General features: G+C 38.9%; 1 protein-coding gene across 5 annotated transcripts in view; it reads left to right on the top strand.

Annotated features, from left to right (window-relative positions):
- TTC27 (tetratricopeptide repeat domain 27) overlaps positions 1-16,849 on the top strand; it is a 179,702-nt gene that overhangs the window by 126,248 nt on the left and 36,605 nt on the right. For 3 of the 5 annotated variants that reach the window (XM_073214488.1, XM_073214494.1, XM_073214474.1), the window contains 2 exons: positions 10,561-10,617; positions 12,642-12,740. In XM_073214488.1, the coding sequence (XP_073070589.1) occupies positions 10,561-10,617; positions 12,642-12,740 (156 nt within the window). The remainder of the gene's footprint in view (positions 1-10,560; positions 10,618-12,641; positions 12,741-16,849) is intronic. The other 2 variants (XM_073214504.1, XM_073214485.1) reach the window with 1 other exon arrangement.

The following is a 16,849-nucleotide window of genomic DNA, read 5'->3' as shown; positions in this document are numbered from 1 at the left end:
TGGCATGTAGTGCACAGAGACCAGGGATGCTGATAAACATCCCATAATACATAGGCCAGCCCCCATGATAAAGAATTACCTGACCTAAAACGTCAGTAGTGGCAAGCTTGAGAATCCTAAACTGATGTAATTATCACTAGACTTTATTTTTTTGGTAAAAAATACAGCTCAATCTTGTGTTACATTAAAATTTTATTTTAACTTTTAAGGAAAACTGTATCATATCTTTGTTTTCTTAGTAGCCTGTGCCTAAAGATTGCCTGACCAGAGCTGTTATAAGGAGTGGGGAAAGTAAATTCTCTTCCTTGGCTGCTATAGCCTAAGTTTAAAGTCAGTGCCAGCTGCCCACAGACAGGAATTATTCTTGCAAGCATACGGGCTCTTCTCAGCATACAAGCATTGTCATTTTCCACCTGCTCACTGGCTTCTCCTTCTCAGTCTTGTTTGCTGGTTCTTAGGGCTTCCTTGTCCTTATCTCTGCCTATAGTCACTCCCCTGATTTCTTCTAGCCCCATAGCTTCAAGTACCATCAGTACACTGACAGTGCCCAAAAGTTTATTTTCAGTCCTGTCTTCTCCCCTGAACTCCAGACTCCTGAATCTAACTGCATCCTCTGTCTTGTCATTTGTTACTCTGACTTAACATTTCTAATATCTGATGTACTGTTCTCCCCTTAGGAACTTGTCCCCAAGGTCCTCCCCATCCTTGGAAATTGCAGTCCTGCCCAGTCTTGGAGTCATCTTTAATTCTTCTTTCCCTCATATCCCACAACTGACCCATCAGCAAATCCTAGCAGATACATCCAGAATTAGAGAGCTTCCTACCACCTGCCACCATTCTGAGTCCAAATCCCGCATCGTCTGTCACCTGACTAATCTATGCCATCCTTCCTGGTCTTCCTGCCTCTATCCTTGTCCCCATGTGCTTCTTCTCAGTGAACATCCAAATCTGTCCTTTCAAACATGAGTCAGATGTGCTGATCCTCTGCTCCATTGCCAAGGGATAATAGCCCAAGACCCTTAATGGCCCTCAGTGCTTTCCCTAGCCTAGCTCCTGTTGCTTCTTTACCCCTCTTCCTCCCATTCTGCCCCCACCCAACCTCTTTGTTCTTCCCTGAATATTGAGGCATGTTCCTGCCTCAGAGTTTTGGCACTTGATGTTCCAGTGCCTGGAATGTTCTTCTTCCAGAAATCTGCATACCTTGTTCCATTACTTCACTCAAGTCTTTGCTTAAATGTTACTTTGTCATCAAGGCCTTCCTGTTCATTCTGTTTAAAAATCACACTCTACTTTCCACCCTTAGATTATACTTCTTATAAAAAAACAATTATCTTTGTCCTCCATTAGAATCAAAGTCCCATGAGACAGAAGTTTTTGTCTTTATGGCTCACTTATATTTTCCTAGTGCCTGTACAGTGCCTAGCATATATTGGATATTCAATAAGTATTTGTTGAATGAGAGAATAAATAATATCTTTAACCACTTAGCCAATCAAATATGTACTAAGTGTCTGCTGTGTTTATAGAACTGAACCAGAGGATGAAGCAGAGCCTCAAGTGACCAGGTAGTCTGGTTTGTACCCTTTGGTACAGTCTAGTGATAGGAACATAGGCAGAACTGGACAATAATATGATACATCAAAGAAATGCTAAGTGAGTTGTTTGCAGAGCATTAGTCCTGTAGACGCCAAAGAGAACATTGGTGGGCAATGAAGAGAGGATGCTGAATTTGGCTTTGAAGGATAAATTGTACTTGAATAGGCCAAGGGAAGGCCAGCAGTGAGGGCATTCCAGATGGGTGAATAGTATGAGCAAAGCTTTGGAAACAGAAAAGTGTGTGTGTGTGTGTGTTTTGGGGGAACAAAAGTGTTAGCAAATACTATAGATTTTTTGAGTGTAAGAGTAACATTCCAGTGGGAAAGCTGGACTGGAGCCAGAATATGAGTGGTCTAAATGTGGGGCTAAACTCAGATAGGGAGCCACTGAAGGGTTGATTTGTGTCTAGCTTTGTTTTGAATGAAGGAATGTGGTGTGCATGGAGGTAATTTAGGAATATTGCTCTGGCAGCACTGTGGTTGTGGAAGATAGTAGATGTAGGCAGGGTTAGGAGACTGTAGCAATAGTCTAGCATGACAGTGTCATTGTGGGAGGGGCAGTAGGAAAGAAGGAATAAATGTGAGAGAATATGCAAGGGAGGACTGTGACAGGTCTTAATGGTCTCATTACATAATTTTGAATTAATTGTTTTGCAAGACAAAGACATGACAATTGCTCAAAGCTGTGTCACAGTACAGATGTTATGTGATGCTATTTTGTAGTTTGTCTTATGGATCCAATTCAGACAGACTGTAAGCCATACCAAAATAAGCAGGCATTTGATGTTGCAGTTGTACAGAACTACTGTGAGGTGCAAACCTGAGCACCATAGACATTCTAACTTGTGAAGCAAGGTTGATCTATCTCTGAAGGAGAGCTCCTACATGTTATTTTCTCCTTTCAGTCATGGAATAAAAGAAGAATGGAAAAATGGAATTTAAAAAATTCTATCTTTTATTTTTATATATATCCCAACAATTTGGTTGGTGGAATAACAAAATTTAGGCAAAATGAGAGTGATATTTGAATGACTTTTGTGCATTGTAATGACTTTCTGAAATCAAATTGGTATAAGAATAGGAATGTTTGGTTTTATTTCAGGATGGTCTGCAAAACTAAATGCAGTGTCTGTGGTATATTTGAGCACCAAGTGTGGTTCCCGTTTACATTTGTGCTTTGAGATTGCTGGTATCATTCACTTACACCTATCAGTTTCATTTTCCCAAGCAACTTCTGAAAATACTAAAATGCACCCTGAGACTTCTGGGGTTTGTGGGCTGTGGGAAGCTGAAGAAAGTGGGGGAAAGTGGTAACCAAACCTGCCAAGCAGGATTTCACAGACTGGGAACCAGAATTACAACAGAAATCCTCATGTCTACTCTTAGGTAGTTATTATTTCCATTGCCACCTACTTTTATTTAAAAGTAAGAACAAAGAAATCCATCAATATCCAACCAGTGTGTAGCCCTGGAAAAGGAAAATGTCACTTCCTATCATTTTTCTTAACCCCATCAACACACATGCTACTTTATTCCTTTTCATTTGTCTGTGGTTCCCCCCTTCCCCTTAAAATACTTATTTTTTTTAACTTTCCTCCTCAATGAATTAATTGGTCACTCAGCTTTGTTGGGTTATATATTACTGGCGGTGTATATACCCAGAGACATGTGTAGGCAGAAGGGCTGTGGGAGTTGAGAGGAGGTGGGCAGTTCCTGTGAACTGATGGGGCCAGGAAAGGCTTTGTGCTGGAAATGGGACAGGGTAGCTTAGGTTAGCTCTGAATGATGGAAAATGAGTAGATAAATGTTGAAGAGGGGAGTCGGCTTCTGAGGTAGGAGAAGAGCATGAGGAAAAGCATGGATTCGAGAACTCACTACAGTTAATGTCTGCTATCCTGGTAACCCATCCAGTTTAGCATTTGCCCCAGATTCTGCATTTTTAAGTGAAGTGCTATTATTAATAGTTGCATTAAAAGAATAGACATCCATTTTGTTCTGTTGTGTTTAATGCATGTGCAGTGGTCAGAGCTCCCATTTTATAATGTGCTGAAATCTGAAAGATGACCAGTGATAGCCTTTCCCTTTTTCCCCACCCCTTTCTAGACTCACCGTACTAATACTGGCCTTTCAAGGACAGCATGCAGGTTGCTTACTGATGAAGCCATCTATTCTTGCTGCAAGGGGCTGAGGACAGGCAACTCCTTCAGGTCTTGGGTGGCCGTAGGAGAAATACTTGAGCCAGTGTCCCTGTGAGCTCTTTGTGTGTATCAGACATTTGGGCCAAGCTACGGCCTGGGTGATGCCTGATGTTGCCTAGCTACCAGTTGGCAGGATTAGTGGGAAATGTGGAGAATTGTAGGCTAGATGTATAGAGAATAAAGGCAGAGTAGTCTTGCCCTAAATAAAGCACATGGAGAATAGTCTGAATTCTCTTGCTGCAGTGGGTTGATCACTTATTGTATGGTCTAAATGTACCACTGTTTTTATATTGTGTTGCTTGGTAACTTTTATGTAGTTTATAAGAAACCCTTTGGCAGCATGCATTTCCAAAAAAAGCAAGTGAACCACAAAAAGTGTGTTTTTAGAGAACAATTATGAACTCAGTTTTTATTTGTTGAAAGTGTTAATAAATGTGAAATTTGCAGAAAATTTAGTTGACCTTTATATTCCATCTTAGGAGCCTTAGTGATACCACTGACCACATGAAAACCATAAGACCCAAGTCTGCTGAAGGACTATTACCATTTATGTCTAAGTTAGTTGTTCTTTTTTTCAAAGAATGCAAATCTGAAGATGTCAATTTAATATGCAGCTATAGGAGGTGCATTTTCATGTTTTTCTTTGAGGCTTGACTTTTTATGTAGAGCAAATTAAAATGAGCAAAATTAGTTTAGAAAATTGGTCCACCCCCAATGTTTTTTGTGTACATATGCAAAGTGTGTATGTTAATGAGGTAGCTCTTTTAGTGGAATAGTTCATTAACAATTTAATTTGCCAGTTTTGTATCAGTGACATCGGCTTCTTCAAATAGAAAATTCATTAATTTGGTTCTCATAATGGTTTAATTTTTTTACCCAGTTAGTGGATTCAAAATAAAATTCTTGGAAATTCTGTCAAAGGTGAAACATCTTACACTATTCTGAATGCTACTGTAAGTCCAGCTAAAAAGTTAAAAATATTTCTTTTAGTGGTGGTGATAACAGGGTACAAATAAGATAGAATATGGCAATGTGGTAAAAAATAATGCTCTTTCTGAATTAACCTGTGGATCAGAGATGTACTTGGAATTAGTTGTAGTGGTAAATATAATAATTTTTATGGCGTAATAATTGTCCAAACAAGTTGGTGGTCGATAAATGAGGTCTTTTTAAAGTCATACAATTTTAACTAGTTTCTAGTGCACTGCTTCACTTTTAAAAATGTTGCAATTTGAACCACATTATGTGGTTGCCTAACTAAGCATTATCGAGATCCTAATGTGTACCAGACACGGATGTCTCAATGAATTAGGCTGTGTCAGTCTATCAGCAGAGAGCAGAGTTTCCACTGGGGAATGAGCTGGAGAGAACCAGTTTGTGAAGGGCCTTAAATACCCTTTTTTAGGATTATCTAGCCCTATAGATGTGGAAGTCTGTTGTAGTTTTGAATACAAGTGCAATATGACAAAAGTAGTATTATAGGAAGTGTAATTAAGGAATTAATGAAATGGATGAGTGATCAGTGGTTTTAGCAGTGAGGAAGGAAAGATGGAACAGGTTGAGGCCTCTTTACAAAGGAAAATTTTCTGGGACTTAGTGGACTGGCAAGATTAAAGGAGGGCTTGAAATCCAAGAGGATATCAGTTTTCTCAATTGATTAAAAAGGAAAATGTCCCTTTTGATAGATAAAGAGAATTCAAGAGGAAGGGGAAATATCTTTTTCAGGGGAAGGTGATGTGATTTTGAATGTATACTGTGAAGATGTTGCTGTCTCTTGGTAGGGAGGGCTCATAGTCCACTGGACTTAAAAGTCTGAAGCCCAGTAGTGAGGCCAGAACTGAGCTTGCAGATTGGGACTTTTCTCTCGCAGTAAGGTGAAGCCATGTAAGTGAATGAAGTCTTTACAGAAAACTGTGTTGGAAGAGAACACCAGGCAAGGCCCTGAACTTTGGTAATCTCCAGCAGCTGGAGGAAGGTAGGAGAAGTAGCACAGGGAAATATGATTCAAACAGAATATACCAGAGTGTTGATCTGAAGGGTAGAAGGAAACCCAGAGAAGGGATGAATGGAAACTAAAGGAAGAACAGGTGTCAGTGAGTAACATCACCTGTAGTGATAACATCCTAAGAGAGCTGAGAAGAGATCATTGGATTTGGAGCTCACTGATGACCTTTGAAACCGGGTCCAGGAGGTTACAGAGTGAGTGACAGATGAGGAAATGGACGTAGCATCTACAGACTGTTCCTTTTAGCAACATGTCAAAGAGATGAGAGTCAAAATGTTGAGAGTTGTACTGAGAGTTAACAGAGACATGTAAGACTTTTGAAGGTACTGGAGGCATGTGCTGAAGGCAGTAGATGAAGGGAGAATGAAGCCAGGGAGTATGGGAGAGATTGAATGTTATAAAAGAGAGAGGGCAGGATAACTAGGGAGTATCATTTGAAGGAAAAATGGAATGAGGAGAAGAGATGAAGGTATTAACTGTGGAAACAGGAATAATATTTCTCATAAGACTGGAAAGAAGATAGGAGCATTAATATTATAATTTCTTTTAACAATTTCTGTTTATTAAGCATCTTCTGTAGTTTAAGCTAGAAAACAAGTGTAAACTCTGTAAACCATTTTGAGGTATTGATTGGGAGGTACAGAAGAATTGTGTTACAACACAGCCTCTTGCCATCCTGTAGTTCATATGGGCTAAATGGAGAGAGAAGGCAGAACCCCACAGTTTATGAGTGTGGAGCTGGGATGTGAGCCTGGGCTTTCTGGTTCCGGAGTGCTTACTCTTAACCTCATCATTGTTTGCCTCTAGAGGATACTGTCTTGTGAGGAAGTAATGGTGGATCTGGTTGAGGTCAAGTTAGAAGTTATGGAGAGCCTTGACTACAAGACTGGCAGGTTTGAATTTTTTCTTCCTTTAGTGAAGAACCATCAGGGCTTTCACCAGGAGAAACTGAAGTTGTAACTGATGTTTTTGGACAGTCCAGCATATGACAACGAGTGAGTCTCTGCGAAACCAGGGAATTTTAGAGGAACTGAGGCAGCCCTTTCCAGCTCAGCACAAAGATCCAACGCTGTGACATAATACTCCAGTAAAATTGTTAATCTTGGGAGCTTGGACTCTTCCTTGATTTGTAGGGGTTAACTTTCATTTTAGTTTTTGAAAGAAGAAAATGTTTTTATTTGAAATGGAGTTACAGTTTCTGCTGTGAACTTGTATTATTTGTGGTGGGAAGACTCCAGGAGATGGGAGCTTACATTCCAATGCAGAAGACAGAATGAGCATATGCGAATAATCTGTAGAGTAAAGAGAGATTCCTTCCTTTCTGTTCTTCCTTCCTCATATTGGTAAGCAATAAAAAAATGAAACTCCTCAGGTCTAAGTTGGGTCAGTGCCAGGAAACAGCACTAAGCTAGCACCTGGACCAGAGCTGAGATGGGGGAGGCAGCTCTGAATGCTGGTCCTCCCAAGGATGTAACATACCTAAGTCACTTCTTCCTTCTGAGCTTCCGTTTCCTCATTTGTGAAGTGGGGATACAATCCCTGTATGTAAAGTGTCCAGCATATTTCTTGGCCCAGAGTAAGTTCTCAGTCATGGATGTTACATGGTGGTAGTTTCTGTCCTGCCTATTGCAGTGTGGTAGTATTGGTGGTGTAAAATTGTCCCATTATCTGTAGCCTAAAAATAGGGAAATAAATATCTACCAGGAGAGTCTCACATGCAGATGACACATAAACACCTGTATTACCTCACATTGTGAATTCTCTTTGAAGAGTAGGCACATTTAAGAACAAGGGATAGCTAAATCTAGGGCAGGAATAAAAGGAGGCATCAAACAATTAGTAGCTTATCTTGAGTGGGTGTGTGTATGTGTGTGTGTATAAAACGAGATATATAATAAGATATATAAGACTATATATCTAGTATGAATATAATGTATTAGAAAAAAGTATGTATAAAATTTAGCTGATCCTGCTGTTTAAAGGAAGACACTGAAATAGAGGGAATTTTCCCTTTAAAGAGAGAAGCTGACAGGTTAAGACTTGTGTTTTCCTTAGGGAGGTGAATTTAGTAGTTAGTAAATGAGAAATTTGGTTAAGAAAGGGTTCATGATGCATATTTTAAAAAATATGAGCACAAAGCATCACTTTAGGAAAAGCTCCTACCAAAGAACACTGATACCATTCTTGGATTTGGCTTAGGTCATTTCCTGTTTAATGAAACCACATTCAACAACTTATCTGCATGTGAGGTCATGGGAATGAGTCAGGGATGTAGAAAGGAGAGAATGGACTGTACAGCTTCGTTTAAGGATTCAGTTATAACATGTTAAAGTTACGTGACATCCGAAAAATTTAGACAGTCAATTGTATAAGGAGCAAAAAGTGTGAAGCTACTGGTTATTCTTCATTCTGCAAAAACCTTGAGTATAGGAAGGAAATTTGAGTAGTAGCCTCAATTTAAGAAAGAAAATTGTAAATATAAGCAAGTGGACCACAATCCAGCTGTGCTTATAAATACCCTTGTAAAAACAGACTTTTTAATTGTAAAAGTAACCATGCCCCTTGTCTAGTGGTGCTTAGTCTTTGTCAACCTTAGAGTAGTTTACTGTTTAATTTCTATTTTAATTCCTGAGGTGGATAAGTATTGCAGTCATTCTCTTCATCATGCATATTGTACAACAGGAGCCATTGTGGCTTTAAGGAAATTCTAGGCCTTGTTTTTCCTCTCAGCCTCTTTTGACTTGATTTCTTAGGCCTCTGAAATGATTGATTGCCTCGTAGGCTCCTCAGAACTGCTACTTCTATTCAATTTGTATCATCAGTGTGCTTATTTTGCCACGAGATGGCACTAATGCACCTTTGAACCCTGTTACCTTAGGACGTTCAGTATCTGGGGTCTGAAGGAACCTTGGAATTTTCATCTAATCCAATCCCCCACGGAACAATTGGGAAACTGAGACTCAGAGGTTAAGTGACAAGGCCACTGTCATACAATTGCTCAGAACCTCCTGAATCCCAGCCATCTATTTTTGCCCTCTTTTCTAATGTTTCTGTGAGAAGGTTTGTGAGGAAAATTCAGAGAGACCATGTCCTCAACCATTCTTGTTCTTTGTTAATTTAACAATTTAAAACCATTCTTTAAGTACATATATCATCACCTTCAAAAATAAATCGTTGGCCTGCTTTTGTGCTTCTGTATTGTTTCCTTTAGAGAAAACAGCTAGACTGTCAGCTCCTGAAGACCATTGCCCTACCTGTAAGCAGCCTGCCTTTGTCGGAATTGCCCTGGAAATACAGCTTTGCAGAAATCTCAGCTGGAGCCTCTCTCAGAGCTGGTTGTCTTTCTCCATGCTTGCCCAGTCCCTTTGATGAGAGTTTGCCTTTATAAAGCTCTTCCTTCCCAACTAAACGTGGTCATCCATCCTCCTGCTTCCTCTTTGCCTGCTTGCCTACTTAGAGAGCTTTTGCGGGGAAAAGTAGGTATGACCTAGTTGTTAAAAAATTGAACTGGGTTTTCTCAGCACAGGGTAACTGCACTGTTTTTCCCTCTCTCATTATCAGTGACAAGGAGGTATTGCTATGAATCATGGTCGTGTGTGGGTAGAACAGTGCAGTGGAGGCAGTGTGGGCACGTGGAGAAGACATGAGCTTTGGAGTCACACTGACTGGGTTGAATCTCTCCTCCGTCCCTGACTGACTCCATGGCCCACCCTCATCTCCCTAAGGAGGGTGATATTTACTACTTTGCAAGGCTGTTTTGAGGAGTAAATGAGGTAATGCGTGGAAAGCTCGTAGATCAGTGCTTGGCACACATAGTAATTGTTCATTAAGTGCTGGTCATTCTGGTTACAATTGTATAGAAAGGGGCAGCTGAGAATGCAGTTAGGAGCCCAGGGGAGTGTCTCAGCCAGAGAAGCTAGTTTTCTTATTGGAGCAAGAAGGGAGGGATGCAGATCTGCTAGGGTCTGTGTCTATGTTTCAGAGAAGTCATGTAGAACCCTGCTGGCCAGTATGGTGGTTCCTAGCTGCATGTGAAGTTGAGCACTTGAAATGTGGCTAGTCAAAGTTGGGGTGTGCTGTATGTGTCAGATACACATCAGATTTCAAATATTTAGTATGAAAAAAATGAATAAAACGTATCAATAATTTTGTATATTGATAACATGTTGAAATGGTAATATTTTGGGTGTGTAACGTTAAATGAAATGTTTTTTAAAATAAATTCACCCGTGTCTTTTTACTTTTTAAATGAGGCTACTAGAAAACATGAGGATAGCATTACATTTCTATCTGATAGCATGGACTAGACGATAAAGATCTTTGGTACTCAAACATATACAACTCTAACTTAGGGAATTGTGAGGGTTTTTTTTCTTTTTAAGCTTCGTTTGATTTTTGCTTCTGTAATGTTCTTTTCTTAAGAGCATGACCATTCTAAACAAAGATACCAGTCACTATTGATAATAATAGTTTAAAATGAAAAAAGTAAAAGAGGCACTAAATATTCTCCTGAGTCCTCATATTGTAAGGACCTCAGTTGAGAAGCAGGGTATGAATGCATTATTTATGGTTTAGCAGGTTAGCCACAAGCAATTAGAAGTTCATAGTGTTCTGTTTTGTTTTGTTTTGTTTTAAAGCCATTTTATGATTTCAAAGAATAGGGTGGGTATATGCAAGTCATCTTTCATCATAATTATGAGTTATCAATAGATGAAAATCTACTAGCAGTTTATGTTCCTAGAATTGTCCTTTTGTCCTTCAGATGCAAATTGTTCAAACAGCACAAATGATGAAGAGCATAAAAAGAAAAGACAAACAGGTATTGTGTATTAAATTAAGCCACCTGCCTGATTTTCATTAAATTTATTTTGGTTTTAAGACACTGGTTACAAAACATTGACTTGCTTTGAAAACTTAAAGATAAATAATAATCTCATCACCAGCTTGTCTTAGAGCTACAAGATAATTGCTAACTTGGAAAACTCGTAACCTTTGTCTTTTCAGGTGGATTGAAAATAAAAGTATTTACATCTTAAATTTGCTCTCACTGTTTTTTATAATAACTGAAATACTTTTGGGGAAGTTTATTCTTTTTGATGCAGAAAACGATCCAGTCACATGCATTTTTTAGAAATTTGGAGGCATTTCTCATTGTTTTTGATTTAGTGCCAGAGTGAGGTATCCCTCATTCCAAGTAAACGTGCTACCTTAATTCATCAGATATAAGATGCCATCAATTGTAAGGGCTAGGTTTATTTTAAGTGCTACCTTGTGTAGAAAATAAAATGCTGCAGATAAAACTTTGACAAGCTATTGTTATTAAGATGCATCTGTTTCAGAGTGTTAAGTGGTGGGGAAAAAGTATACTTTATAATTGGTGAAATATAATACACAAATTTTGAAATTTTCAACTTGATTAGAAATTAGAGAGATTGTTTTATAAGTTAGTCAGACTTTAGGCCTCTCAGAATGTTTGGTGAGAGTAGTTTGGTGCTTTTGAGCTCTTTTCACTTGATTTTATAAATAACTGGACAGAAGCAAGGTGTAATGAGCTAATTAAGTTGCTGGAAGTCCCTTGATTCAGAAAAGTGAGCCTCTAACTTTGCTTCACTCTAGTAGCTCTGCTTCTCCTCCCACATCAAACACACTCACTCCCTTTCTAGCCATTACCTATCCTCTAACTAAAATCTGTTCCCCATAAAGGCTCCAGATAGGAGTATTTATTGCCTTTTGTGAATTCAAGGTGAAGTGTTAAAATGCCCAAGGATGTTTGCTTTCTAAGCTCTAATTATTGGCTAAATTTTTTTTATCTGTTTAAAGAACTTTCAGACCTCAACTAGCCATATAGAACAAGTTTGGGGGGGATAGTATGAGCACGACGGAAGTAGGGGCAGCCTCCTACTCTGCCTCTGTGAAAGGCTTTGGACAGATAACAGAGCCCTCATTTCCTTTCCCACCCTAAAGTGTTCAACCAAATCTATCTGCTGGCTGACTGCCTTTGTACTGGAAGTCAGTGAGAAAGTAGACAGCATTCTACTGCTGGCTTTACTAACTGTATCTGAAAGAAAAGCAAACTTGACTTGTAATAGCTGCATTTCTGACTAATTTCATTGAATTTTTATCAGTTTTATCTCCCTTTTAATAGAGGCTATTGAATTTTAAGGAAACCCTATGATGTAAAGAATTCTTTTGTAATTTCAATAGCTACTTCTTAATGTACCTGTTTTCGAATTCTCTTTGTTTACACGTCTTACTGACTTAAGTCAGGCTTTCCATTTTGAATAACTATTTGGAAATCCAGATTCTGAGCCTACTTTTTCTAAATTATTTTCAGATAGGCCTAAGCCAGATACGTGCTAGTACAGTTGGCTCTTGGTCAAACTGCACAAGTACTTGTGGTCTAATTTGGAGATGAAAGCAAAAACTTCTCAAGTTTGTAATGAATTCATCAATTGTGAATCTGCTGATACTTCTTTGTATACTTCTTACATAGTTGATGCTCAGTAAGAAATATTACATTAATATGATGGTTATAATATTAGGGCTTATAAACATTGCTCTCTATTGCATTTATGGAGTTTGGTTAACACAAAGAATGGTCTTTTTCAGCAGAAGATCTGCAATGATATTGCAATTTCATAAATAAAAATTATATGTAAAAATTCATCTCCATTTTCAAATTTCCTACATTTAAAGTAATATAGAATGCAAAACAAATGTTTATTATATAGCTCAACACTCTTTATAATAGTGTGTTTGTTGATAGTATCTTAAATACTTTACAGATTATATCCTATAAATGTCTTTATGTGTCTGAATGACTTGGGCTTTTGGTCTTTGCAGCTTGGAGTATGGTTTTCCCTTGGCTGTGCCTATTTGGCCTTGGAAGACTATGGAGGTTCAGCGAAGGCTTTTCAGCGTTGTGTGACTCTAGAACCTGATGTAAGTTTGTTTGGTCTTCTTTCCTTATTGCAGCTCTTTGATATTCCCTAAGTTATTTAAGCTGTACTGTAGTTCAGAACAGCAATTCCGGTGGGTATATAGTTTTAGTTAGGCAATATGAGTAAGTTCCAGAGATCTGTACAGCACTGTGCTTATGGTTAATAATACTGTATTGTGCATTTAAAAACTTGTGAAGAGACAACTGGGGGACAAAGATGGCTATGTGAGAAGTGAGGCAGAAATTTCCTCCCTAAACCACATGTAACACAAAAATACAACTAATCCTGAAAGAATAACCAGAAAGAAGACTACAACAGATGGCTTACATGTGGGGAAAAGAGAAGACCTTACAGAAAAGGGTAGAATAGCAAAACTGTGATCCTGAGGGATGCAAGCCCTCCCCCCACCCCAGTTCACTGGCGGGCAGAAGAGAAATGGAGTGGGGAGGGAGTAAAAGCCCCAGACTGCTAAATACCCACCCCTGGAGGTCTATTGCTGGAGCATGAACCCACATTACATGGTGATCTGGAGATTAGAGGGGTTGGAAAGCAAAGACAGGTGGAATACTTGGAGAAACTGAGATTCCAGCCTCTTGTAGAAAACAGGTACCCACAGCAGGCCACTCTGGGACAAAAGAAAGGCAGGCACTTTGAAAGATTTCCCAACAGTGAGAGGGCTGCTAAAAGGAGCAAGGATTACACAGAGCTTGCCGCTCAGGGGAAAGGCCAGGTGGACAAAATCGTCCTGGCGCACTCAGTTCACAATGTTGGGAACGTTCAGGAGCTTCAGATGCTCCATCCAACTGGCTGTCAACACAGCTCCAAGACCCCACCATGATACATAGCCTTGCACTCTTTCCTCCAGGCCAGCACTGGCTCCAAACCTGCTGCCCTAGCCATTGCACCAGGCCAGCCAGAGGGCAGCCCTACCTACAGCAGCTATAGGAGCGTAATGCAGAGGCTGCTTCCTGCACACTTGGACCACTGGCCCTGGCAGTGGAGACAGGCACTGCAGCTGGGAAGCAGGAAAGAGCTCTTTCCTCCTGGCGGACACTAGCACTGCTCACCTGCAACCCCCACCATTGCTCTATGGGCTGGGCAGCTCCAGAGAATAGAGCTCCTGAGCTCTAGAGGGTGCAGCCAACACAAAGATATTATTCCACATTATTCAGTAGGAATATGAAGCAGCAAAAGAACCTGTTCAATCCAAAATCCCTCACACCAGAGAGCTCAGTGAAACTGAAATTAGCAATCTTCTTGATGAAGATTTCAAAGCAAAAAATAAACATGCTCACAGAGCTACAGAAAAATATTCAAGATCTCAGGGAGTCCTTCAAGGAAGAGATAGAAACTTTGCAAAATACAGTATCTGAAATGGAACATATAATGGAGAAATTTAAAAGCAGACTAAGAGGTAGAGGAAATGATAAATGGAATAGTAACTAGAGAACAGACATACAAAAAAAAAAGGCACGGAGACAGAAAAAAGGATCTCTAGGAATGAAAGAATAATAACACAACTCTGTGACCACTCCAAACACACTTCTCAAGTGCACATGGAACATTTTCCATAATAGATCACATACTAGGCCACAAAAAGAGCATCAGTAAATTCCCATCTGACTTCTCAGACCAGAATCTGAATATTAGCATTATAGGGGTATCAGAAGTAAAAGAGGGAGAAAAAGGGATAGAAAGTCTCTTTGAGGAAATAATTGTTGAAAACTTCCCCAGTCTGGGAAAGGAAATAGTCTCTCAGGCTGTAAAAGTGCACAGATCTCCCAACACAGGGACCCAAGGAAGACAACACCAAGACATACAATAATTAAAATGGTAAAGATCAAGAACAAGAACAGAATATTAAAAGCAGCCAGGGAGAGAAAAAAGATCACCTACAAAGGAAATCTCATCAGGTTATCATCAGACTTCTCAGGAGAAACCTTACAATCCATAAGGGAATGGCATGATACATTAAATGCAATGAAACAGAAGGGTCTCCAGCCAAGAATACTCTGCCCAGCAAGATTATCATTTAAATAAGACAGAGGAATTAAACAATTTCCAGGTGAGCAAAAGTTGAGGGAACTTACTGCCCACAAACCATCTCTGCAGTGTATTTTAAAGGGACTGCTCTAGATGGAAGTGCTCCTAAGGCTAAATAGCTGTCAACAGAGAAAATAAAACCAGAGTATGGGAAGTAGACCAATTAATTATTAAGAAAATACAAAATTAAATCGGCAGGTCAGTCAAGGGATACACAGAGAGTACAGAATATGATACCTAACATATAAAGAGTGGAAGAGGAAGAAGAAAAGAAAGAACCTTTAGATTGTGTTTGTGATAGTATAATAAGCAAGTTAAGTTAGACTGTTAAGATAGTAAAGAAGCTACTCTTGAACCTTTGGTAACCACGAATCTGAAGCCTGCAGTGGCAATAAGTTCATATCTATCAATATCACCCTAAATGTAAATGGACTGAATGCACCAATCAAAAAACAGAGTTACAGAATAGATTAAAAAAAAAAGACTCATCTATGTGCTGCCTACAAGAGACTCACTTCAAACCCAAAGACATACACAGACTAAAAGGGAAGGAAAAAGCTATTTCATGCAACTAATAGGAAGAAAAAAGCAGGAGTTGCAGTACTTCTATCAGACAGAATAGACTTAAAAACAAAGTTACAAGACAAAGAAGGACATTCCATAATGATAAAGGAGTCAGTCCAACAAGAGGATAGAACCACTATAAATATCTACACCCAACATAGGAGCACCTACTTATGTGAAACAAATAATAACAGAATTAAAGGGGGAAATAGAATGCAGTGCATTCATTTTAGGAGACTTCAACACATCACTCACTCCAAAGGACAGATCAACTAGACAAAATAAGTAAGGAGAGAAAGGCACTGAACAACACATTAGAACAGTTGGACCTAACAGACATCTGCAGAACACTCCACTCAAAGCAGCAGGATACACATTCTTCTCAAGTGCACATGGAACATTTTCCATAATAGATCACATACTAGGCCACAAAAAGAGCATCAGTAAATTCCCAACTGACTTCTCAGACCAGAAAAGTATGAATCCAAAAATTGTGCAAAGAAAACAAAAAGCCCACAAACACATGGAGGCTTAACAACATGCTCCTAAATATTCAATGGATCAGTGACCAAATAAAAACAGAGATCAAGCAATATATGGAGACAAATGAAAAACAGCTCAACACCCCATCTTCTGTGGGATACAGTAAAGGCAGTTCAAAGAGGAAAATATATAGCAATACAGGCTTATCTCAAGAAGAACAAAGCCAAATAAACAGTCTAAACTCACAATTAATGAAATTAGAAAAACAAGAACAAATGAGCCCCAAAGTCAGTAGAAGGAGGGACCTAATTAAAATCAGAGAAGAAATAAATAATATCGAGAACAATAAAACAATAGAAAGAATTAATGAAACCAGAGATGGTTCTTTGAGAAAATAAACAAAATAGATAAACCCTTAGCCAGACTTATCAAGAAAAAAAGAGAGTGTACACACACATAAACAGAATCAGAATGATAAAGGAAAAATCACTATGGACACCACAGATATACAAAGAATTATTAGAGCCTACTTTGAAAAATTATATGCTAACAAATTGAATAATTTAGAAGAAAAGGACAACTTTCTAGAAAAATATAAGCTTCTAAGACTGACCCAGGAAGAAACTGAAAATGTGAACAGACCAATTACCAGCACTGAAATTGAATTGGCAATCAAAAAACTAACCTAAGAACAAAATTCCTGTACCAGATGGCTTCACCACTGAATTTTATCAAACATTTGGTGAAGACCTAATACCCATCCTCCTTAGAGTTTTCCAAAAAGTAGAAGAGGAGGGAATACTTTCACTTACTCTATGAATTCAGCATACCTAGGAATAAATCTAACCAAAGAGGTGAAAGACCTTATACTCTGAAAAGTATAACACACTCAAGAGAAATTAAAGAGGACATCAATAAAGGGAAATATATCCTGTACTCATGGATAGGAAGAATTAATATTGTCAAAATGGCCATCCTGCCTAAAGCAATCTACAGATTCAATGCAATCCCTATTATAAT

The sequence above is a fragment of the Manis javanica genome, chromosome 1, assembly GCF_040802235.1.
Source record: "Manis javanica isolate MJ-LG chromosome 1, MJ_LKY, whole genome shotgun sequence".
In the NCBI taxonomy this organism is placed as follows: Eukaryota; Metazoa; Chordata; class Mammalia; order Pholidota; family Manidae; genus Manis; species Manis javanica.
This window is presented reverse-complemented; position numbering and strand designations above follow the sequence as displayed.